The following is a 22,586-nucleotide window of genomic DNA, read 5'->3' on the forward strand; positions in this document are numbered from 1 at the left end:
AACTGCTCTGTTTCAGGGCACTGGCCTGGCCCACACCCTGGCCCTGAACTCACACAGCGTCTGGAACTCGTGCACCTTGCTGCCAGCACCCTGGCCCTCTTGCGTCAGCGCCTGCACCTGGACCAGGTAGGTGGTGTCTGGAGTCAGGTCTTCCAGGGTCACGGAGAAACCCTCAGTGCGGCGCACATTGTAGCTGTTGGAGTCCCCCTGTGGGTGGCCAGTGGGTGGACAATGAGAGCAGAGCAGGAGCAGCAGCTTAGCCCACCAGAGACCACCTCCAGGTTTGCAAGGTAGCTCACCTATGTTAGCAAACTCTATGCTACTTTTACACAGGAGGAAACCGAGGCTCAAAGGAATGAAGTGATTTGCTCAAGGTCATAGCCAACAAATGCATGACCCAGGACTCAAACCTGGGTCTGTCTCTTTCCCCTAGCCCCAGCTATCTCTTCTGGAGATTTCAGAACACTTCCACAAATCTCTGCTATGCCGGCCAGGGAGAGATGACTCTCAGGAGGACTCTAGACCTCAGTTTCCCCATCTGCAGAATGGAGTGTCTTCAGATGGCTGTGTCCTGCAGCAAGTATCTACATGACCAGTCCTCTGCTTGTAGCCCCGCTGGGACTAGCCCTGGCCCTTGATGAGTTACCTTCTTACGGTAGGTGACCTCATACTTCCACACACGGCTCTGCTGCGGCAGGGGGATGCTCCAGGAGACACTCAGTGAGGTGGTGCTGCGGCCCTCCAGCTTCACCTTGGGGGGCTCTGGGCAGGACAGCAGGGGGTTGGGAGTGAGGAGCTGCCTAGGGGTGAGGGGCAAGTGCACCCAGACCCAGTCCCACCCACAGCCCAGGATCTTTAGATCCGAGCCTGGGATTCTGAGCTTCTAGCTCCAGAGCACAGAGCCCCAGGCCTCGGGCCCACCCCAGGCTGGCACAGCTGAGGTGCCTTGTGAGTATTTATAAGTGGATATATAAAAAAATAAAATAGCCAACTCTTGCTAAATCCTCTCTATGCTCTAAGAGCCTGATATATAATAATTTGTTAAATTCTCTCAAAAGTCCTATTATTACCTCTATTATACATAAAGAAACAGGCCCCAAAGATCACAGAGCTCAGAAGTAGCTCCAGGGACTGCTTTTAACTGCTTGCAGCTGCCTCTTCCCAGACACAGCTGAGCCCTGGATTGCGGTCCTCTTGAAGCCCCACCGGGCGGGCCCCAAAGGCACAGCCACCAGCACGGGGCCCTCACCTGTTTGGTTGATGCTGACGCTGGCAGTGCGGAAGCTGCGGCTGGCCACCAGGTCCGAGACACCATTGCGGGCCTCTACGGCAAAGGTGTAGTTCATGTGGGGCTCCAGGTCACTGACTATCACGCTCGTGCGGGTCAGGGCATGCGGTGGCTCGGAGTAGTGCACGGTGGCCTCGCAGGGCCCGCACTCGCCTGACTCGGGCCAGCACTGCTCACAGGTGACACTGTAGATGATGTCCTTGCGGCCCCCACTGTCCTGGGGGGGTGTCCAGCGCAGCTCCACTTTGGCGCCCATGCCCACAGCCGTGAGGTAGTGCGGGGCGGAGGGTGGGCCTGCACAGAGGGCAGAGGTTAGAGCTTGGACCCAGGCAGCCCTGGACATGTCAACCGCTAGCGGCACCCTCAGTCACCCTCCCCAACCCACTTCAAGACTCACGAGTGCAGGGCATCGACAGCAGGTCCTGCGTTGCCCGGAAGTAGCCTTCGGCACACTCACAGTGAGTGGCCCCCTCGGGGGATGGCAGGGTGTGTGCAGGGCACTCCAAACAGGGGCTCTCAGAAGCCTCGGACTTGAAGAATCCAGGCGAGCAGGCTGGTGGGCAGAAGAACGAACATCAGTTCAACCCATTCACACCCTAGGCAGCTTTTCTGGCTCCTTGCTGTGGGACCCCAGGCAAATTACTCCAAGGGCTTGTTTTCTCATTGGTAAAATGTCTTCTGATGGGAAAATGCATGGCCAGCACCTAGCTCCCACTGGCACCCAGGAGGTGCTCTACCCGCAGGCTCCAAGCCCTTGCATCATACCCCGCTGGCTCTCCAAGAAGCACCACATCTCTGATCCTAGCATTCAAGGCCCACATCTCACCTAAGAATCTGATCTCACACCTGGCTCAGCATTGCACAGAGCATGCTGCCCACCTGCCTTATCCCCTTGGATGGGTGAAGACCAGCCTCACGGGTCCCCACTTGGCCTTTGGGCTGCCCAGGGCAGTAAACGCATCTTTTTCACCATTTGTGTTTGTTGACTGACATCACCACCTTGACTGATCGGCCAAGCACACCAGCTAAGGATGCCAGCCCTGCAGGTGCTCCCCTGATTCCAGGCCCTGTGCGCCTTCCTAGTCCAGAGCTGGCGGACCAGGAAACGGGAAAGGCAGGCCCCCAGCATTTTCTCTGGATCTGCCTGCAGGACCAAGTCATTTCCGCCACTCATAAGGGCAGCCAGGAAGCAGCTCTTCCTCCCACCACGGCAGGTCCTGTCCTGACTAGTCCAGCAAGGGGCTCAGGCACCTGACTCCGGAGGCTTCTTCCTCCCACAGCCCTATCCTGCCCCTGCCCCAATCCCCTTCCTGGCCCCACAGGCAGGAAGCTGCCCAGACACAGGGCCCACTGTGCAGGGCTGACTGGGGCTTGGGCAGCTCCTGAGGTGGCCAGCATGGGCTGAGGTCACACTAGGAATTCTTCTATAGCCGTACAGTTACCTCCCCCCATGCCAGTTTATTCTGTGGAGAGGCTCCTGAGACACCTCCAGCCTTAGGGCCACATTCAAACATACAGTGACCCACCACTCCCTGTCCAGCCTTGTGCTATGGCCCCTGAAATGAGAGAAAGACTGAACTCAGGGAGCAGAACCACATGACAATGTCTACTACAAACGGGTGGGCAGTGGGCTACGGGGGTGGGGCCCTTAGCCAGACGTCTGAGGAGTCATAGGGGTTTCTTTCAGCTGGCGCTTAGAGACTGAGCAGGAGATCGGCAGGGCCGAAATACTGGGAGAAGGGGTTGGGGGTGAGAAAAAGCAAGACTAACCCCAAAAGTATGAACATGCAGTAAGACCTAAAAGTCTCCAGGAAGCAGATTGAGAAAGGCCTTTAATGCCAGGCCAAGGAGCCGGGACTTCATCCTGCAGCAGTTTGAGAGCCACTGAAGGCTTGATATAGAGAATAATGGTACAGTCAAATCTATACTGTCAGGAAAAATTCTTGGACAAAGTCTCCCTCCTTGTCCGGTACCCTGTGTAAGCAGCATGGTTGGTGGGGTGGGGCTGGGAGTCAGGGGACAGGACTTAAAGGACACCCAGCTCTGTAAGGTCTTGGACAATGACTTCTGTTAATGACTCTGCTTGCAGAGGAGCCCAATGGCTACCACAGCAGCCTCTCTCATGCCCCGCCTCACTGTCCTGCCACCTCAGCACCTCAGCACAGGCCCTGAAGGAGCGTGGGCAAGCGCCGTAGGGAAGGGGGCTTGTCTGGGACAGAGGGCACCTGGGACCCAACAGCTGTTCTGTGCAGCTCCTAGCGCCCCAGTTAAAAACGGTGACCACTGAGTAAGCACGTACTGTGTGCAGCTCCTGGGCCAAGCCCTTGACAGTCATTTAGTCCCCACCATAAGCCTGTTACATGTGGACACTGCTGTCAGTCATTCCACTTTGGAGCAGAGGTAATTGATGCTCAGAGGCAAAACAACTCGTCCAAGATTAACATGCTCCTAAGACACAAAACCAGAACCTGAACCCAGGATGTCCGACTCTGAGCCCCTCTCCTTCCCAAGAGGATCTCAGTTTGCAGCAAAGAGAAAAGAACTTTCATTCTGCAACAAGCCTGAAGACAGAGGAGAGGATATCTGACCAGTTCAACAGCCAGAAAATCCCAAGACAAATTTCAGAGCAGCTGGAGGTGTATGCGTGGCATGATCTAACCTACAGCTTCTCAAACTGGGCCCATTTATGTCCTAGGAGGAGGAAAGAGTGGACTTGAACCCAGGGGGGTTGGTTGGGGCAGTCCAAGTGGCCTCCTTCAAGTTCCACAGGTCTTTTAAATCTTCTACCTATGTATTTTGCCTTATTCCTCATAACTGTTATTCCATAACTTATTCCTCAAAAATGTATTTTGCCTTATTCCTCATAATTGTATCTGTTACAATACAGTACAAAATAGCTCTCCTCCACCCCTCAAATCTTCAAGTAAAAATGAGACTCCAGAAAGCTGGGCATGTTTTTCCTGGGATTTCACTTCCCCCAAATGTCCTGACTTGTCCGCTGAGGGGCCTACAGCCTGGGGAAGTGCTGGCTCCAGGTGGTCCAGGCCTGGTGGAGCTGGGCTGCTCAGGGGCCCCGAGAACCACATTCACCCCTGCCCAGCCCAGGCCCTCGGGCCGCGGAGGGGACCACATGCCCCCACAGCTTGGGCTTGGTTCAGCAGCAGGTCTCGCCACCTGCAAGCCCCACAGTGCCCCTGCTCCCCACCACGTGGTTGCTCCCCAGCCCCAGAGCCCTATGCCAAGGGGAGGAAGTGAGGGAAGAGTTGGGAACCATTCTTTGGCCCCAGAGCCCGGGGGTGGCCCGCCTGCTGCCGGCAGCAGGAAAGAGGGAATTTGGAGAGATTTCCGCTGCGGATGTGCCAGATAATACAGTGGCGAGGCAGCATCAACAGGGCATGTGCTTGCCTGACGGGAATGCGCTGCCCCCTCCTCTAACCGCAGAAGAGCACGGGGCCGTCCCTGGGCCCCACCAGAGAATGCCAGGGCTCAGGGGCCCCAGAGGTCATATGTAGGACACCAGCATGCCCCAGTGTCTTCCTGACCTTGCCTGCTTGTATTTCCTGGCATTCTGGGCAGGCAAGTGAGGACAGGGGTCACATACAGGGTGTTCAGACACATTCACACATACCCACATAGACAAAAAACCCATTATCCCATAGCTAACAAGCAAACTCCTACACATCCTTCAATACTCAGCTGGAGCTCTTCTACACGGACCTCTCAGACTGTCCAATTTGTGGCCCTCTCTGTCCCATTAGGGCATCTATTACCCAATCTTATGTTTACCAAGTAGAAACTGAGCACTTCCGACCTGTCTGGCACAATGCTGGGTGCTGGTATACGACAGTGAGATAGATAACACTGTTTCTGCTCCAGGGGAAGTCACAGCTAGGCTTCTGGACTCTGCTGAAATTACTTCTACACATATTGGGATCCTCTATGTGCCTGGCAGCTCCTGGAGAGGACTGGAGACTGACTTACCTGCATCCCACAGCCCAGCACAGGGTCTGGCACACAGTAGATGCTCAGTTATTGTTCGCTGACTAGACAGATGAATGAATGAATGAATGTGTGAGTGAATGCCAAACACTACAATGTGCACATTAAACATACACTCTAGGGCCACGGAAGTGAGCAGTGTTTCAGTGCCCAGGAGATCCTGTGGGGATGGAGCACCAGGACACCCACCTGTCTGGCACAAGAACTTGGCTCTGGCACACCTGTGGAAGAGCTTCTCTGGCCCCGGTTGCCTGGCAAGCCTGGGCCACTCCAAGCAGGAGACAGGGACATGACAGCTGCATCCAGAGCTGCACCCTGGTTTTTCCAGTTCCCGATGCCCGCCCCTCAGGTGGCAGCGTGGGATGACTTAAGGACATACACCCTCTGAAGTGACGCAAATCCAGCCCTTGGCAGAGCTCCACCCCCTGGGCCCAACCACCTCCCAGGTTGGCAGTGGTGAGGTCAAAGAGTCAAGAGGTCACAGTGGAAACTTGCTTGAGGCCAGTCACCTCCAGAGTCATGCCCAGCTAGTGACCACACGCACCACCTGGCCTAAGGCTGTGTGTGGACTTTGTCTCGTGCCGGGACAGGCAGCAAGCTGCCACCCACAAGTTAGTGGCCCTGCGCTTGAGGGGAACTGATAACTCCAGGCCCTGGGGTCTCCTCCTCCCATTAGCCACGGTCACTCTCACAGATATGGCCCGGTCACTCTCACAGATATGGCCCGATTGCTGCCAGCACCTTACCCCTTTCACACACACCCTGGGGAATTATCTTTGGGCACTTTCCTCCACCAAGCCCAGGGAAGCGAGGCTCCCCTCACCCCCAGCCTCCTCTCCGGCAGTCTCCCTACCACCAGTCTTTTATCTTGTTTGCTTTCCCTCACCTCCTTCCTTCCGTTCTGGGAAACCACTTACCTCTGGTGAGGGAAGGAGGGAGGGGCTAGAGGGGCTGCCAGTGCTCCCAGCAAGAGCTGAGGGCGGGGCAGGCAGGGCAGAGAGGTGGGAGGCCACCACCCACAGTTCCCAGCCCTGCTGGCTGAGGAAACTCCACAGAAATGAGGCCCAGTAGCTCTCCTAGGGGAGGGCACAAGCCCAAGAGTCAGTAGCTCAGAGGCCCCAGCACAGCCATCAGCCATGTCCCGACAAAGCAGGCCTCCTACCAGTGGCCCCAGCCATAGCCCAGGGCCACCCTGCCTAAGGGCCACCTTAACCTGTGCCATCCCCTGCCTCCGCTTCAGCTATAGACCCTGGGCTAGGCCTGGGCCACTCAGGATGCCAGCTCTAGGACCCCCCCCCCCAGTCAACAGCTCTCCAGAGCAACCCAAGTTCTCAAACTGAGCCACAGCAGAAAGTCACAGGAGGTAGACTGATGATCACTGGTCAGCAAGGGTCCAACCCATTTTAAAGATAGGGAGAATGTGGCCCAGAGGGGCCTCGCCCAGGTCACACAGCTTGTGAGTAGGACACATGCCAGGGCCCCCTGGGGATAGCTCTTTTGGTCACTGTTTTCTCTCTCGGGGCCTCAGTTTCCTCATCTGTAACATGGGAATAGAGTCCTTGGCCTCTTTGGGCTGTTGGTGAACACTGAAGGAACCCTCACTTATGAAATGCTCAGCATGATGCCTGGAGTGGGGTGTCCCTATGAACTGGGGCACAGAGAGGGGATGTGCACAAGAGGCTGGACCTCTTGAGGGAGTAGGAGCCTCCAAAGAGGGTATTCCCTACTCCCACTGCGTCCCCCTCCAGCTCTGGCCTCCCAGATGCTGGGCGAATCTCTGGCCAAGCCAACGGCCACCTGCTCACCTGCCCAGCAATCTGCACGGTCAAGGCGCCAGCCGGGGCCCCGCCGGCTCAGCTGCCAATGCCAGCACAGGAAGTGGAGACAAACAGGGAGACAAAGCCGCCCCTGGGGAGAGGACGGTCAGCCTGAGTGACTCCACTGTCCCCTAGGCACAGCCAGGGGCAGGGTGGGGGAGTGAAGCTGGCTCATTCCTGACATAGCTCACGAGAGATCTCTGGGCAGTGTGCCCACCTGTCCACACACAGCACCTGGGAGGTGCCTTCCTTCCGTTGTCCTTTTAACTCTTTCCTGAGCTCCAAGCTTCCTGGGGAAAGAACCTTGAAGAGAAACAAACTCTGGGAATACCCTGGACCAGGTGCTGGGTGACCTCAGGGTACCCACACCTCCTCTCTGGGCTCAGCTGGTCACCAGTAGATGCCCCAGTGGGAGAATCTGGTCAATGGCCCTGTGGAGGGTCAAGCAGGGAGCATGGATCCTGAACCTCCCTCCATTTCTCCCACAGTGTGCTCAGTGAGGGCTCCCAAGAACCCCACCTCCCACACCAGGACCCAGTATCCTGGGGATGCCCAGAGGGCCATCCCAGAGCTAGGAGCTGAGTCAGGGATTCCAAAGGAACTGGTCATTTCCCATCCCATTTCCTGACCCATCCTCCAGGCTGGATGCTGCTGAATTGCCTGGATTCAAATCCTGATGCAACCACATTTTAGCTGTGTGACTCCAGGCGAGTCTCTTTACCTCTCTGAGTCTCAGTTTCCTGTCTGTTAAATGCAACAGTTAACAGCCCCTGCCGGTAGATTCCCCAAGAGTGGTCAGGCAAAGCTCTTGGCTAGATAATGCCTGCACTTGGAGAGCACTTGCCTACGGAGTTAATGCTATTATCTCCCTTAGCATCATTGTCAGGAGCTGCTGGGAAAAGATTGGGAGATAGAGTAGAGCCAATCTGGGGGTTTCCAGCCATGCAGTGGGCCCCTAAATCACAGGAAGGGAATTTTGTTGGGGGATCCCATGGAAAGAAAAACAGGGCAACAGGTGGCTGGCAGTTGAGAGGGTCCCACCAGTGAAGTCAAAGATTTTGCTCCTGGAAGCCAGTCCTCCCTAGGGTGGGGACTGCTCAGCTCTTCATAAACAGAGCCTTCTAGAACCCTGACCCCTCACCTCTGGGGCAGGAAGGCTGCCCCCTTCCTAGAGAGATGCCCCTCAACTCCCACCGTCCACATCCACTTATCTCTGCAAGGCCTGAATCACCAGCCTGTGGAAAGTTTTCATCTGCTCCTAACCCCCCACCCCTGCATTCTTGTGTGAGGATGTCATGGGGGAGGAGCTTACTGGGCTGCTTGGGGGGGGGGCCCCAACCCCACAGTCATTGTCTGAAACTGGGAATGTGCACTCAAGGTCACCTAAAGCAGGGGCCGCCTTGGGGAGGGGACTCCCTCAGTGGAGAGGAGCTAGGAAGACAACCAGCTGGCAGAAGGGCTGGGGCAGAGACTACACCACAGGCTTATGTCCAGAAAGGCTCTTGGGGAACTTTTCATCCAGGGCTTTACAGACTGTGTTAAGCAAGGTTTTGAGCATTTGTTTTATGAGGTAGGTGAGTCCCATCAGAAAGGGCTTCAGCTTCCTCCTGCACTTCAACTCACTTCAGGATCTGTGGCCAAAAACCAAGCATGAAGTCTGATGATGTAGTTGGACTCATTTTATTGACAGGAAACCTGAGGCCAGAGATGAAGAGAGATGTACCTAGTCACCCAGTGGGTATGTGCAACTTCAGGGACTCAACCCCTGATTTCTCAACATCCTGCTTACCTCAGCAAAGAAGCTCCCAGAGAGAGGGGACGGATGAGCTGGCCTTCCAAAAGTTGGCCTGCATTCCACAAATGCCCTGCCCCACAGCCATTTCTAGAAAAAGTCACCCATTGAGAAAAATCCATGTTGCTGTAGAGATTTCCGCTGTCAGAGCCCTGGCCATGCCAGCCACAGCCTCCCAATGTGCACCTGCTAATGCCAGGCCCCAATTCCAGAGAGAGTCTGATTTAATGGGCCCCCTGTCTGGGCTTGACTGTCAGCAGAAGCTCCAGTGAGAGAATCTGGATCTATGGCACTGGGAAGTGTCAGGTGGGGAAGGCGGGCCCTGTACCTTCCTTCCGCCTTTTCCCTCAATGCAGGCATTTTTCAGAAGTTCCCCAGGTGAAGACAGGAATCAATGCATGAATGCCCTAGCTTTCCCAGCCATCTACAAGGGCTCTGAAGGACTCTGCTCAAAGCATGTCAAGTGACAGAACCTTAGTTGCTGACAGCAATCGTCTATGCTCTCTTGCACACTTTATCAGCTTTTTCCCTTCTCAGTCTCACATTCCCTATTCTCTCATTTTTGCTTCCTGAAATCACCTACCAAGTAAACATCAACATACCCCCCAAAAAAAAAATTCCCCAGGTGATTGTCATATGAAGCCAGGGGATGTGAATTCACTCACCTCCATGTACAAAAAAGCCTGAGACTCAGAGAGGTTAAATGACTTGCCTACGATCACACAGTGAGTTGAGACGGAACTGGACCCTGGGATTGTACCACATGTCCACAGTGCTGGTATATAGTAGATACTCAAGATGTACTTGTGGGATGAATCAAAAATAACAATTACACCTAAAAGTACCGGTATCAGACACTGACCTAAGTACTTTATGAGTACTGAGTCATTTGATTTTCATAATAGCCCTACAAAAGGGTTACTATGTTCATCTCCATTTTACAGATGAGGAAACCCAGGCACAGAGAGGTTAATAAACTGGCTTAAAGTCACAGAGCTCAACGTGGAGCTGGGATTTGAACACAGTCATTCTTGTCCTAGAGTCCTTGCTTGCAACCTCCCTACTATACTATTTCTCAATTCATTCATTCTCAATGAATGACTGAATCCAGTCATAAATCAGGAAACTGAAGTCCAGGAAGGGCCTGCGATTTCTACTGGAAGCCACTGTCCGTCAAAGCAGAGATGAGCTTACCAGATCCCATAGTCTCAGAGTAGAGATTAGGGTCCAGGAACACAGCCTCCCCCCAGGAACCCCCTTTCTGCCACCCCTGCACCGTCACTCACCATGGCAGGCGTCCTCCACCTTCTCATACCCCGCCTGGCACAGGCACTGGCCAATGGGCACCAGCCACTCGCCGTCCACCGCACAGTGCATGCGGGGCTCTTCACCACCGGGGGGCACCACGGCATGGTCCACACAAGTGCCAGCCACAGTGGCCAGAGAGGGTGCATCAGAGCCCGCAATGGTCTCGGGGAAGTGGGCCAGGCCCTGCAGCAGCTCAGGACACTTCTTATAATAGACACGGACAGAGAGCAGCGCCACACAGGCACCAATATCCTGGAAAGCCAGGTAGAAGCCCTTGCGGCTGAGGGGCCCCACAGAGCGCTCCTCCACATTCAGCTTCACGTGGCGTGCCTCAAAGTCGCTGCTGACTGTGATCTCATCAGGTGCAATGGTGTCGATCTTGGTGAACTGGCGCTTCTGGAAGTTGGTACCATAGTCCACGTCCGATTCTGCATAGTAGAGGTTGAAGGTCTCTTTGCAGGAACTGGCGCCACCTGGGAAGCTGTTACAGTCACGCACGGTGAACTTGAGCTCGATGAAGATGCGCTCTGCCTCCCCACGGTACACCCAGTTGGTACGGAGCCAGTTGTCCTGGTCGCCGGCCACCACGTTGCACACAGAATACATGTAGATGGGCATGTCATCCATAATGTTCTGCATCAAGTCCCACTGCATGGGAGGTGGACAGGTTAGTAAGGGCAGGTGCTCTCAGGGAAACTGAGGCCCAGAGGCAATGCCCAGGTGGCAGAGCTGGGCACCAGAGAGGTATTTACAGTTCTTGCTATCCTCATTCTACAAGGAAGGAAACTGAGGCCCCCACGAGGCACTTCAAGTCACCTTCACAAGATAGAAGTCGCTGAGCCAGGACTTGTCCCCATTGTCTCTGATCCCAGCGTCAGGGTGCCAAACCTCTATATTAGACTGTGAGCTGGAGGTGGAGTCTGGGGCCTCCATGTGACCCCAGATGGAGCACGTACGCTCTCTGAGCCTCAAAGCCTGCATCTATACAATGCAGACAAGATCTACTTCACAGAATTGCTCTGAGGATAAATGACAGAATATCTGCAGAATGCTGAGCACATTGCCTGGCATGGGTAAGATGAAACAGCTGTCACACAGGCAGCTGATGCCATTATTATTGTTGTTATTATTATTATTATTATTATTCACTGTATGTGCATATGTTGAGACATGTGTGAGTCAGGAAGGGGTTAAACAATGGATAGCCCCCATCATTTAGATGTTGGCTTTGGGACAGATCAGCACATATTATTCCCTCCTCAGAACATAGTTCAGCCTTTTCCAGGAAGACTTCCCAGGTTGGGCCAAGATTGGGCCAAGTGCCCCCTCTGCCTCCCAGTCTCCATTTCCCCTTTCATCATAGCACCCGGCACCTATGTGGTGATATCTACATCTAGCTCTCTCTACATTCTGAACTCTTGGGTATAAAGACTACATCTAATTCATTTCTGTATCCCCAGGGCCCATTTGGAAAGGAGTAGGTGCTCAGAAAAGTATAGAGGGGCTGAGGAAAGAGGCCTGGGCTGCACTGATATTGGCCAAGGCCTCAGATGCCCTTGAGCCTCCACTTTCCACTCTGTATAATGACAGGATTGGATTAGGTGATCTGTGTTCTCTCCCAGCTGGACATTCCAGGACCCTGGAAGTCCGCTAGAACCATCCGAGGTGTCCTCGGAGCTAAGGTGACCAGGGACAAGCACCTGACTCATGCAGATCTGGCCAGCAGTAGAAACTGTCCCAAGTAGCCCCCTGGAGATACATTTCTCCCCAGCTCAGGGCCCCAGGACAAACTCAGCAAAGGCCCATTGCAGAGGGGAAACTGAGGCCCAGAGCACAGCAGTATCTCCCCCAGGATCACACAGGAGTCACAGACAAAGCTGGGGAAAGGACCCCAGCATCCTGCCCACCAGTCCTGGTCAGCAGGGCAGGGCAGAGGGGAGGAAACGGCCAGCAAAACACACTCAGCCTCTAGCAGAAGAGGAAGTAACAGCTGGGGGGCAGAGAGAGAGGTCCAGCAGGAAGGAACTGCCGGTATTCCAGGGCTATGAGGACCTGGGGGTCAGTGTTTGCCATCTCTCCCTCACCTCCCACCGACTGGGCTAGGACCTTGAGTACAGAGGGAGCCTTTAACCACTTCCCTCCCAAAAGGCAGATGGAGGGAACCACAGGGGGTCTCTGCCCATCAGCCCTCCAGGCCATGCAAGGGTCCCTGCTCTTCTAGGGCTCCCAGCTGTCTCCCCAGCAATTTCCAGCTCTCAGGTCCCTTCCCCACCTTCCAAGCCCCAGCCTGCCCAGCCTGGGATGGCTGACTCTGAGCCTGAGCTTGAAGCCTTGCTGAGCTCTTTGATCTGGGCCAGCCCCATCCTCCCGGGTCTCAGGCTCCCCATGCTCCCCATGCCCGCGCCCTCATCCCGCTCTGAAGGCTTACCCCTTTGCCATACGGGTGTGTGAGCCAGCCGAGTTCCCCTTTAGCTGCGGCAAAGTCCAAGAGCACGACTGGAAGAGACAGCAAAGGGGGCTGGTGAGCTGGGGCTGTCTCCATGGGTCAGGCCGTGGTGGAAAGAGCAGGAGTCCCCCAGGAACCCCCAAGAGGCCTCAACAGCTTCCACAGCCTATAGAGTGACACCCCACTACACAGGGCATATCCAAGAGACCCCTTCAACAGATAGGGAAACACAGGCCCAGAGAAGGAAGAGAAGCCAGCCCAAAGCCAGGCAGCAGGTTGAGTGAGGACCGGGCCTCCTGTCTCCTAGGCCATGGCTCTAGCCACGCCACCCCCCCTCGGGCAGTCCCCAGCTGGGCAGAGCAGGCCAGAGCTCAGCCCAGCAGGGGGACAGCAGCTGGGCAGAGAGCTGGGGAGGGCAAAGCTGTTAAGTGACACCATATCGCCCTGTCTGCTTCCCAGAATAAGGCTTCTTAGCAGCACTTCACATCTGGGCCTCGGGGGCACCCTTGTCTGCTCCTACCACGTGCCCCCCCAGCACAAAACACCCCCAACCCCACCTAAGCCACACAGCACACACACATCCACAGCACACAGATGCACACACATGTCTGATGGCCTCCAAGAAGATAGGCCTGTGAACAGGTGGGAACAGCTCCAGGGACGGGAGGGGGGTGACAGGGTGGGGGTGGGAGTGTGGGAGTATCTAGGAATGGATCTTCCCACCACAAAAGCCACAGGTCAGGCAGGATAAAGCCCTGACCCATAGGGGCCTCTAGAAGGGGCCCCATCCCACTGCCCTCTCCCTCATATCCTCATATCCTGGCCACTGCCCTGCCAGGGGTGCAGGGGAATGGTGGATCCCCCTGAGAGGGAACTTCCAGTCCCAGAGGGACCAAGTGCCAGGACTATACTGTCCCCTGAGAGGCATCTGGAGCCTAGGGGAGGGACAAACTGCCAGGGGCTTTCCTAGCCCTAGCCCTGCCCTTGGGCAGCTCCCATCAGTGCCCCCACACCCTGGCTCTCTGCCAGGCTCAGCAGCCACAGCCAGGACCTCAGACCCCAGGTACTGCCTCTCCATTCCAAGGAAAGTCCAGGTACCTGCCAACAGGTGACACCCTCCCTGGAGGGCAACGAGATTGGGGACACTCAGGCATGGAGCCTATGTAAGGTCGAAGAGTAAAGCCCTAAGGTGGAGAGGGAAGGGCCCAAATCCACACTTTGGACCCTGGAGCCTGAGGAATGGGGCCTCCAGAAGCAGCATTCCTCAAAGCCAGCACCTGGAGGGGGGACTCCAGGGAGGAACTCTCCAGGCGGGGGCGGAGAACTGGCCTGATCTGGAGATGCAGGAGGGTCGAGGGGCCTGAGAGGAGTCTTAGAAAACAGGAATCCTTCCCTGAGGTTAGACTGCCCTGCCCTGCCAGGCCCGAGGCTCCCAGGCCGGGTGTGAGGCCTGGCCAGGACCGCTGACCAGGGCCAAATCTCTCCAGGAAGGTCCTGCAGCCCAGACAGAGAAGAGGAAATCTGATGTGGCACCTGTACCAAGGCTGTGGGGATAGGGGAGGTGGGTAGGGGCAAGGATTTGTTCAGACATGCCCAGGGCCCAGCCTTGGAAAACTCACTAACCCAACTAGCACATGGAATGTTCCGGCTACACAGGAAGGAATCCAGGTTCCTGGCTCCAGCTGGGTGGGTAAGAGGGAAAGAGTGGGTGCTCACCCCTAGTCCTGGGCATGTGCACACACACAGAGAGGTGGGAAGCTGCAGACTTGTGCCTCTGAGGGAGGGGGGCATGGTTCCCAGGTGGTGAAGGGTTAGCCTGGCATGGAGGGACCCTCACCACCCCTGCCAGAGCATGCTCCCCTTCTAGCCCATGGCCTGGCTCTAGAAATATCACTGGGCTCAATCTGAGAAGAAAAAGAGGCTTCACACAGAATGGAGCCACCCCTGGGGGCTTCCAGCCCCTCCCAGGAAATTCCCCAGAAGCCATCCCCAGGAACAGGAGCCCAGCTCCCGTCCCTACTGCCCTGGAGTGCGGCTCCCTCTCTGAGCCCTTCCAGGCACAGGAGCTGCTGCTTCTCTGGAAGAGGGGGCGACCTGGGAACCCCTCAGCTGCCCCCAAAGGCTTCACTGAGAGGTCTGGGCTAGGCAGGGCTCATCCAGGAGCCCCTGGTCCCCCACCCCACCCCGGAGGAAAACTCTTTCTCTGCCTTCAGTTGCATCATAAATGCCATCCTTATAGGTCCTACTGCCTTACACCTCTGCTCAAATGCAGTGTTATTGCCCCCCCTGCGGTGTCACCTCCCCCGATCCCCGCAGTCCTCTTTAACCAAGATCAGCTAATTCCTAAAGAGAGGGGCAAGGCAGGAGACTCTGGGGTGAAACATGAGGAAAAAGGGAAGGGGACAGAGAGCAAACTGGACTCTTAACAGAATCAGGAGCCAAGGACCTTCCAGGCTTCCGGGGCACTCTCTGGCCCTCTTCCCATCAGCCGTCTTAAGTCAGCAACCCCTGCACCCCTGCCCAGCTAGTCTCAGCTTCTCAGGAAAATTCACCATGAAACCACAATGCAAGGGGCCCTGGGCTCTGGCAGCCCAAGAAGCCAGATGCTCGGATCTGACCCTCTCTGTGCAGAGCACCCTGGCTGGCAAGCCCTTAGGTCTCTCTCAGTTTCCCCTGCTGTAAATGGAGGCTAGAAATTCAGCGTTGAGAATGTAACAGGTTCCATCTGCTCTCCAAATACAGCCTGGCTCTCTACCCACAGGGAGGGGGCAGCAGCCTGGGTTAAGGGTGGAAGGGGCATGTATGTCCTTCTCTTTGCCCCCACCCACCCACCCCCAGGCAGAGCCACCTCATCCAGACAAAAAAACGGACAAACCAGCAGCTGTCAGCTGGGCCACCACCTCCCGCACCATAGGCACACCTCCCAAGGAGGTCCTTCACAGGGACTCTTAGAGCCTCACCAAAAATGTTCCCCCATCCCAGGACTCTCAGATACACACCCTTTCCCTGCCCCATCCCACAGTGGGGGGGGGGGGCGGGGCGGAGGTGGTCATCAAGGCTAGGGAGGGCTCCCCGTGGGGCCCAAGGACAAGGCGGCTCTGGGCTTCCAAGGTGGCGGATGGGGCTGTAGCACCACAACCGCCCAGCACTGTCAGTCCTGAGTAATCCCCCTACCCCCGCTGGGCAGCCTTGCAGAAAGGCCTACGACTCCAGCTGTCTCTCCCCTTCTCTCCAACCACAGTCCTCCAGGCAGGCGGGGAACCAAATGCTGGTGGCGGGGGGGAGGGGAGGTTTGGGGGTCGCCGAAATCCGTTCCACCCATTCCTCCTTAAAGTTGGGGCCAGGAGCCCTGAGCCAGGGACTGGGACACCACGCCACCACCACCAACCCCACCTCCACCCCCAAGAGCTCCCCCTCTGGCCTCTTTTCCTCCCCGCTTGTAATAAGTAAACCTCCAACCCCAGTTTGGGAGGCGGAAAAAGAAGACAAGGCTCAAGGAAACTTCTCACCCGGCCAGGGTTTCCTCCGCGCTTCCCCCCGGTGGAGCCTGCAGAAGCCTCGCTTTCCCCGGGCGGACGGGGAAAACTTGTTCTCACTGCTGGAAACTGAAGCCGGCCTCACCTGGGTGGACAGGGAGGTCCTTGGCCGAGGGCAGGGGTCCCATCCTCTCTGCGACCCTAGCTGAGAGGCAACGCCCCCATTCGCACTGTCATCCCGCTCGGGGCAAAGTCTGCGGCCCCTCACCCAGCGCGGCTCCGGGAGCGCTGGGGCGGGGTGGGTGATTCAGGCCCCCACCCCCGGGGCCCGGACTGTGGTGGCCCTGGGGTGATGGCTCCGCACCTCGGGAGCCGCGCCCCCACCTGCCTCATTTCCCCGTCCTGAGTCACCCCTTGCTCAGAACTCCTGGCTTTGGGACTTCCTGTCCGCACTCGCGGCCGCGAACCTGACCCCGAGCCTGGGAGCGAGGGCTGGCAAGGAGGGAAGGCTGTGGGGGCAGATTCGCCCGAAACCCCCTCCACGCCCTCCTCCGGGACTGGAGGCAAAAGGGGGCGTGGAGAAAATCTCAGGGGACACAGGCTTCGGCAGGGGGGCCCCCGCTGGCCGAAAAGCCCCCTCCCCAAAATGAGGGGCCTCCACAGAAATAGCTTCTCCGCAAAATCGGGTCAAGCGGGTTAGTAAATTCGGGTCATCAAGAGGCTGAGGCCACGGAAAAGCCCCAGACACACGGTTCTCCAAGGGTCCCCGCGTCCCACCGGGACGCGTTCCCGAAGCCGCCGCCAGAGGTGCAGCCGCGTGGTCGGCGCCGCATCCTCTTCCCCGTGGCCTTGGAGCCCCGGGCGCCCGGGCAGCAACCCCTTAGTCCCCGGAGCCCCTATAACCTTGGGCGGGGGTCCCAGACTCGTCGCGCTCGCAGCGCGCTAGCCCTCCCGACCCCAGCACGCCTGGACTGGGTGGCGCCAGGTCAGCTTCCCAAGTTGCGCGGGTCGAGGCGCGCCAGGCTCCGGGAGGCGCGGGGGTCCGAGGTCGGGCCCGGGCTGCGTGGGCCCCGGGCGGCCGCGGCGCGCACTCACCTTCCTTACCCTGCGCCGCGGCGGCCGCGGCCGCGGTCAGCACGCAGCCCCACAGCAGGGCGAGGCAGGCTCGGGGCGCCAGACGCTCCATGCCGCGCTGCCCACTCTCGGCCCGATCCTCTGCGCCCGGCTTCCTCTCGCCCGCACACCGGCCCTGCTGCCCGGCTCCCGCCGCTGCCCGCGCGCAACTTTACCCCTCCAGCCCCGAGTCTTAATGGAAGTTGGGTGAGAACCGGCTCGTGTTCATTCATGCCCGGCTGACGTCACCGAAGCCACGCCTCCAGGAATGTCTTTAAAGGGGCCTGGCTGGCCCTGGGAGAGAGGGGAAGGGAAGTCCTGAGAGGTTTGGGAGCACCGTGAAGCCCTCTGGACTAACTGGCACCCCCGCCAGGCCCTCCCAAGTTTGAGGGTCTCAAAATGCAAGTGCCCCCGGGGCTAGACCCAAGGGACCGCTGAACCCGGATCAGACTTGGGGATGGTTTTTGCTCTGAGCCATTTCCGACTCTCACCCTTTGCTGAAGAACTGGACTGAAATGGGCTGTGGGGCCAAGAAGCAGGTGCATCCTTAGCAGCATGCCTAGGAGGGGAGTTCCTACCCCAATACCCTTCATCCTGGGACCTCGGAACGGTGTGCCCAACTTCCAGGGGTCTGGGAGAGCATCTCTGCTCACTCAACCAGAAGAATATCCTAATCTAAGCGCAACCACCTCTAGGAAGAGTCAGATATGCATTATCTCATTTCTTGCCTGGGAGGCAGGTATCATTATCCCCATTTTACAGAAGAGGAAACAGGCTCCAAGCAGCATGCCCAAAGGTTGCACAGATCAAAGGTAATAGAGCTATTATTTGAATCTAGGTATTCTCTGCTTAAACCACTCCCCTATCCTGGGGGAAGGGTGGGCAAGGGGTTCTCTTGCAGAGCGCACCTATCGCCTGAGTCTGGCATGGCAGAATCAGGTCTGTTTTGATACTTTGGAAGACACCTGCCTTCCCACCTGCCTCTTCAAGGGGCCTCTCCCCAAAGATTCCTCAGAGGTGAGCTCCTCTCTGCTCCTGACAGAAGTGGCTAGCAGTAGTGAAACCAATGGGGAATGTCTTCTGCCCTCCTGTCTTCCTGGCCACCCACAGCTGCCCGTTGCCCAATTGTCATTTGGCTAGTCCAAGAACTCTTAGCAGCTAGAGCAGGCCTGATTTCCTGGGAGGCTCCCCCCTCCCCACCCACCTCCTTCTCTCTGACGCCATCCTCTCCTTGAACCCCCTGGACCTGCTTGCCCAGCAGCCACACGGGGCTACTCTGGTACCCAGGTCCTCCCTGGCAGATGTGGACACCTTGGCCTTCCAGCCTGGGCGCCTGCTCCGGGCAAGTGGATCCAGACATCTCCTCTGGAGTCGGGGGAGGGTTAATTACAGGCGCTGGGGCATTGTGATTAAAGCCTTTGACCAAGACGATGGCGAAGAGAGTCTTGGTGTTCTGAGTGTGTACATGTCCACGAGATCGAGTGCATGGACATATTGCTGTGTATGTGAGCGTGTGTGGATGCGAGAGCACTTTTGTGTGAGTGTGAGCATGGGTGTGCCATACTTGGCAGTGTGGAGTCAGCCTATGAATGTTTGAACATTCCACTTCTGAGCCTTAGTTTGCTCATCTGGAAGGTGTATAAACCTACTTCCGAAGGTTATTGTGAAGATCAAATAAGGTCATGCATGTAAACCGCGTAGGCGATGACTATGAAATGCACTTGTTAAATCTCAACTGTTATTTACAGTTACCGGGCAGCCAGAGGAAGTAGCAGGAGGGTGTGGTGTGCACAGGGTGCCTCATGTAGTGTGTGTGTGTGTATGTGTGTGTGTAGTACATGGGATAGATGAGTGTTTTGCATAATGAGTTGGACCCTCCAGGCTATGGACGCTGTGTGGTGAGTGTAAGACTTCATGTGTGCTATATGTAAGACCCTGTCTGTACATGCTTGTTACATGCCCTATATGTTTAGCATGTGACTAGAAGATATGCCTCAAGAGGGCAGGGATGTTTGCAGAAAACAAGCAATGTCTGACATATTCAATAAACCTTCGCTGAGTGAATGCACTAATGAGTGAACGAAGGTGTTGACAAGTGTTATTATGTTGGGTGAACATTTCCATGTGTTGTGTTGGTTGGTCCTTTGTGTGGCCCATCTGGGTTTCCACGCGTGGCCCTGCAAGGGTAGAACCACGTGTTGGGGTGCGGGCAGGCCCTGCTGGCTGTGGGCTGTGGGCCTGGAGGTATGTGCCCAGCTGGGAGCTGAGAGTGCAGAGCTGGGTGTCACTCATCTATGACACGTGACATGAGAAGAGGCCTGTCGGAAGGGGTGGTGTGTGAGGTGGCAGGAGGGTGTGGAGTGGGGGCAGCTCCTTGGGCTTTAGTCACTCACCTGGTGACACACCCTTCCCTCTCTTCCTGTCTGGACTGGAGTCTTCCCCGCTGTGGGTGACTGGATGCTGAGAAGGAAAGTTCTTTGGTGAGTCTTATAAAACGGCATTGAAAAGAGGTATTTATAGTGACATAATAAGCCCTAATGGAGATGGAATAACCCCATAAAGGCCCCAAAGAGCCCTCGGGGCCTGAGTGCCACTGCAACGAGCAAGGCTTCCCATCAGAGACAGGTGGTGCCTGAGTATGTCTGTGCAGTTGCTCAGGCCTCACCTGCCAACCCCCACCTCCAGCCCACCAGCTGGCTCAGGGGCCCAGCTCTGGTAGGACTTCTTCTGGGGCCTGCGCAAGCAGATAACAAAGATAAACATGGAAGCAATTGTTCCACCCACCCCACCTTTGTTCTGTGCCTCAGTTTAGCCAAGGGGGTCAGAAAAAAAATCATTTAGCCAATGCTTATAAAGTGCGTACTATGTGCCAGGCCCAGTTCTAGTCACCTATATTGCCCCCTTTAGTTCTCATTTGACCCTCCTGTGGTGGGCACTGTTACTGTCCCATTTTGCAGAGGAACAAACTTTCTCATGAAAGTTGGAACTAGCATTCTAGCCCAGGCTGCCTGCATCTGGCACATACCCTCACAGGCACCCCTCTTGCCTGCTGTCTGTTGAAGCACCCAGAGAGCCATCATCCCCCCCACCCTCCCCACGGTGATGTGCCTGCTTTCTGCCACCAGAGTCATCAAGGCCAGTCTAATGATTACCTAGTAGGTGAAGCCCCAGGAATCAGGCCCTCCCTCAAGCCACAGGAGCCCCCATACTGCATGCCTCCCAGGGCCTGGCCTCAGCCAGCTGAACTCTCTTGTCTCCTGGAGCCTCTGAACTGTCTCACCAACTAGACTGTAAGCTCCCCAAAGCTGGAATGAATCTGACACCCCTTTGCACTGCTGGCACCAGCTAGAACAGTGCCCTGCCCACAAGAGTCACTCAATAGAGCTCACATTTGATGGTGATGCTCTAAATCATCACCACCCCCAGCCACCCTTCCCTTTAATTCACATTCTTGAAGGCCTACTATGTGCCAGGCCACTTTCACTTATGTGAATGTGTTAAATCCTCCCAGCAGCCCTCGAAGGAAAGGCTAATATTGTACCCATTTTGCAGGAGAAGAAAGTGAGGCACAGGGAAGGGCATTAACTTACCTAAAGCCACATAGCTCAGACAGAACAGGGGTAGAACTACAAAGTTAAGCGTGTCACACCCCCAAGCCCAGCCTACTCACTCTTTCTTGGCCCAGGCTGTATCCTCTCTGGATGCCTTTCCACCTTGGTGACTCCCCATTCTTTAAGACCTCCCTTGAAGCAACATAGGAGAAGGAACGCTGGGACCCCCAGATGTGGAAGACGCTGGTCTAGAGCGTGCACCACAACAGGCTCAGAGCATGAATGCGTAAGTGAATGAATGAGTGGTGGGTCCAGCAGACCTGGATTTTGCCACTTAACAATTTGTGTGGCCTTGGGCAAGCCTTGGGCAACCTCAGCTGGCTTGTCTGCAAAATGGGCATGATAATAATGGTTTCCATTCTCCGAGACTGCTGCTGGGCTTACCTGAGATTATCTATGTAAAGCCCTTTGCACACGGTGTCTGGCCCTCAAGGAGTGTACATTAAATTGGAGCTATTGTTACCTTCACAATCAAAAGTCACTCCTGAAAAGCCAGCTGGACTCCCCCAAAACAAACCGATCCTCTCACCCTGGAACAAACCTCAGCCCTCACACTGTGTCATAATCACTCCCACCCTGCCTCGCCTTGAGGCAGGGAACCCCTTGAGGACAGAGACCCAGTTTCATTCCATCTCTCCATGCCTGAGGAAGCTCAGTACTAGGCGGGTGCTAGGACCACATCTTTTTGAAAAGAACACATTCCCCAGTTGCAGCTGCAAAGTGGGGCTTGGTGTACAGCTTTTCAGGTGAGGCTTTGGGGGTGAGCTTGTCTGAGCAGAAGTTTTGTTGGGTACCTCTCCCTACAATGAAGTGGTTTGAGGCTGGGGGAGGGCGAACTTAAATGTGGGCTCCCATATTTGTAGGGGGACAGTGGGGGAGGAAGACCCCATAATTGCGGGGCTTCCCCCACCCCCAGAGTTAGGTTGGAGGCTGTGCTGCTTCCTTTGGGGCTTGCTCAAGCTTCCTGGGACCCTTTGAAGTGGGTTCCGGGCAAATCCTGCCCCTAGGGCCTGGATATGGGGCGGGGCCTCAGCCTCAGCCAGCAGCTGGGGGCTCCAGCACCAGGGTAGTCTGGGCGCCTGCATCCTGCCCACCTCTTAGATGCAGATGCCCCTCCTTGCTCAGCCTCCCCTTTCCTATCAGGCCACATCCTCCTCCCCTTCCAGCTCTCCTTAGACAACCACTCCTGGAAGCCTCACCTGGCCAGCTGAGACTACAGGCCCTTCTCCCTTCTCTGAGTGCCAGTCTTTAACGGGGTTGTTTAAAAATCAAAGCCCTGATTACCTGCCAGGCCCTGAGCCCAGAGCTTTGTAGCACAGCCTCATCTCATGCACACAAGCACCCTAACAAGTATGGCTTCTACCCCCATTTTACAGAGGAGAACTTTGGGATTCAGAAGAGTCAGAGTCATTTGTTCAAGGTCAGGGGCCTGAAAGGACCAAAGTATCTCTAAAGCCCTTGCTCTGACCCCTGCAACCCTACCCCGCCAGCTGCCCTTGACCATGGCTAAGGGACTAGTCACAGCATGTCCAGTGAAATGGAATCTTAGGGGCTAAAGTCCAACCTCTGTATTTTATAAAGGAGGAAACTGAGCCCACAGAGGGGAAAGGACTTGCTGGAGGTCGCAGAGACAGTGTGAAGGCTAAATTCTGGCCTCCTGACACCGAGCTCCGTGTTCTCATCTTTTTGGTTAATCATTTCTCCTGTCCTTGCGGTGGCATCCAAAGGCTGTCAGC

At 56.1% G+C, this 22,586-nt stretch overlaps 1 protein-coding gene and 1 long non-coding RNA gene across 6 annotated transcripts in view; one reads left to right on the forward strand and one right to left on the reverse strand.

The window, feature by feature from the left end:
* The window catches only part of EPHA2 (EPH receptor A2), a 26,927-nt gene extending 9,498 nt beyond the window's left edge, over positions 1 to 17,429 (reverse strand). For 2 of the 5 annotated variants that reach the window (XM_073233264.1, XM_036999949.2), the window contains exons 1-7: positions 17,222 to 17,429; positions 12,633 to 12,700; positions 10,183 to 10,852; positions 1,686 to 1,841; positions 1,250 to 1,582; positions 647 to 762; positions 54 to 207 (exon numbers count right to left, since the gene is read on the reverse strand). In XM_073233264.1, the coding sequence (XP_073089365.1) occupies positions 54 to 207; positions 647 to 762; positions 1,250 to 1,582; positions 1,686 to 1,841; positions 10,183 to 10,852; positions 12,633 to 12,700; positions 17,222 to 17,312 (1,588 nt within the window). In that variant the 5' untranslated portion in view covers positions 17,313 to 17,429. Of the gene's footprint in view, positions 1 to 53; positions 208 to 646; positions 763 to 1,249; positions 1,583 to 1,685; positions 1,842 to 10,182; positions 10,853 to 12,632; positions 12,701 to 16,159; positions 16,349 to 17,221 lie in introns of those variants that run through there. The other 3 variants (XM_036999950.2, XM_073233265.1, XM_036999951.2) reach the window with 3 other exon arrangements.
* Positions 17,430 to 17,579: 150 nt separating this feature from the next.
* LOC140848826 (uncharacterized) lies at positions 17,580 to 18,667 on the forward strand. The gene is made up of 2 exons (XR_012130018.1): positions 17,580 to 18,051; positions 18,498 to 18,667. It is a non-coding gene; the product is annotated as an uncharacterized lncRNA (long non-coding RNA).
* The last annotated feature ends 3,919 nt before the right edge of the window (positions 18,668 to 22,586 follow it).

Source organism: Manis javanica, chromosome 4 (assembly GCF_040802235.1).
Source record: "Manis javanica isolate MJ-LG chromosome 4, MJ_LKY, whole genome shotgun sequence".
NCBI lineage: Eukaryota > Metazoa > Chordata > Mammalia > Pholidota > Manidae > Manis > Manis javanica.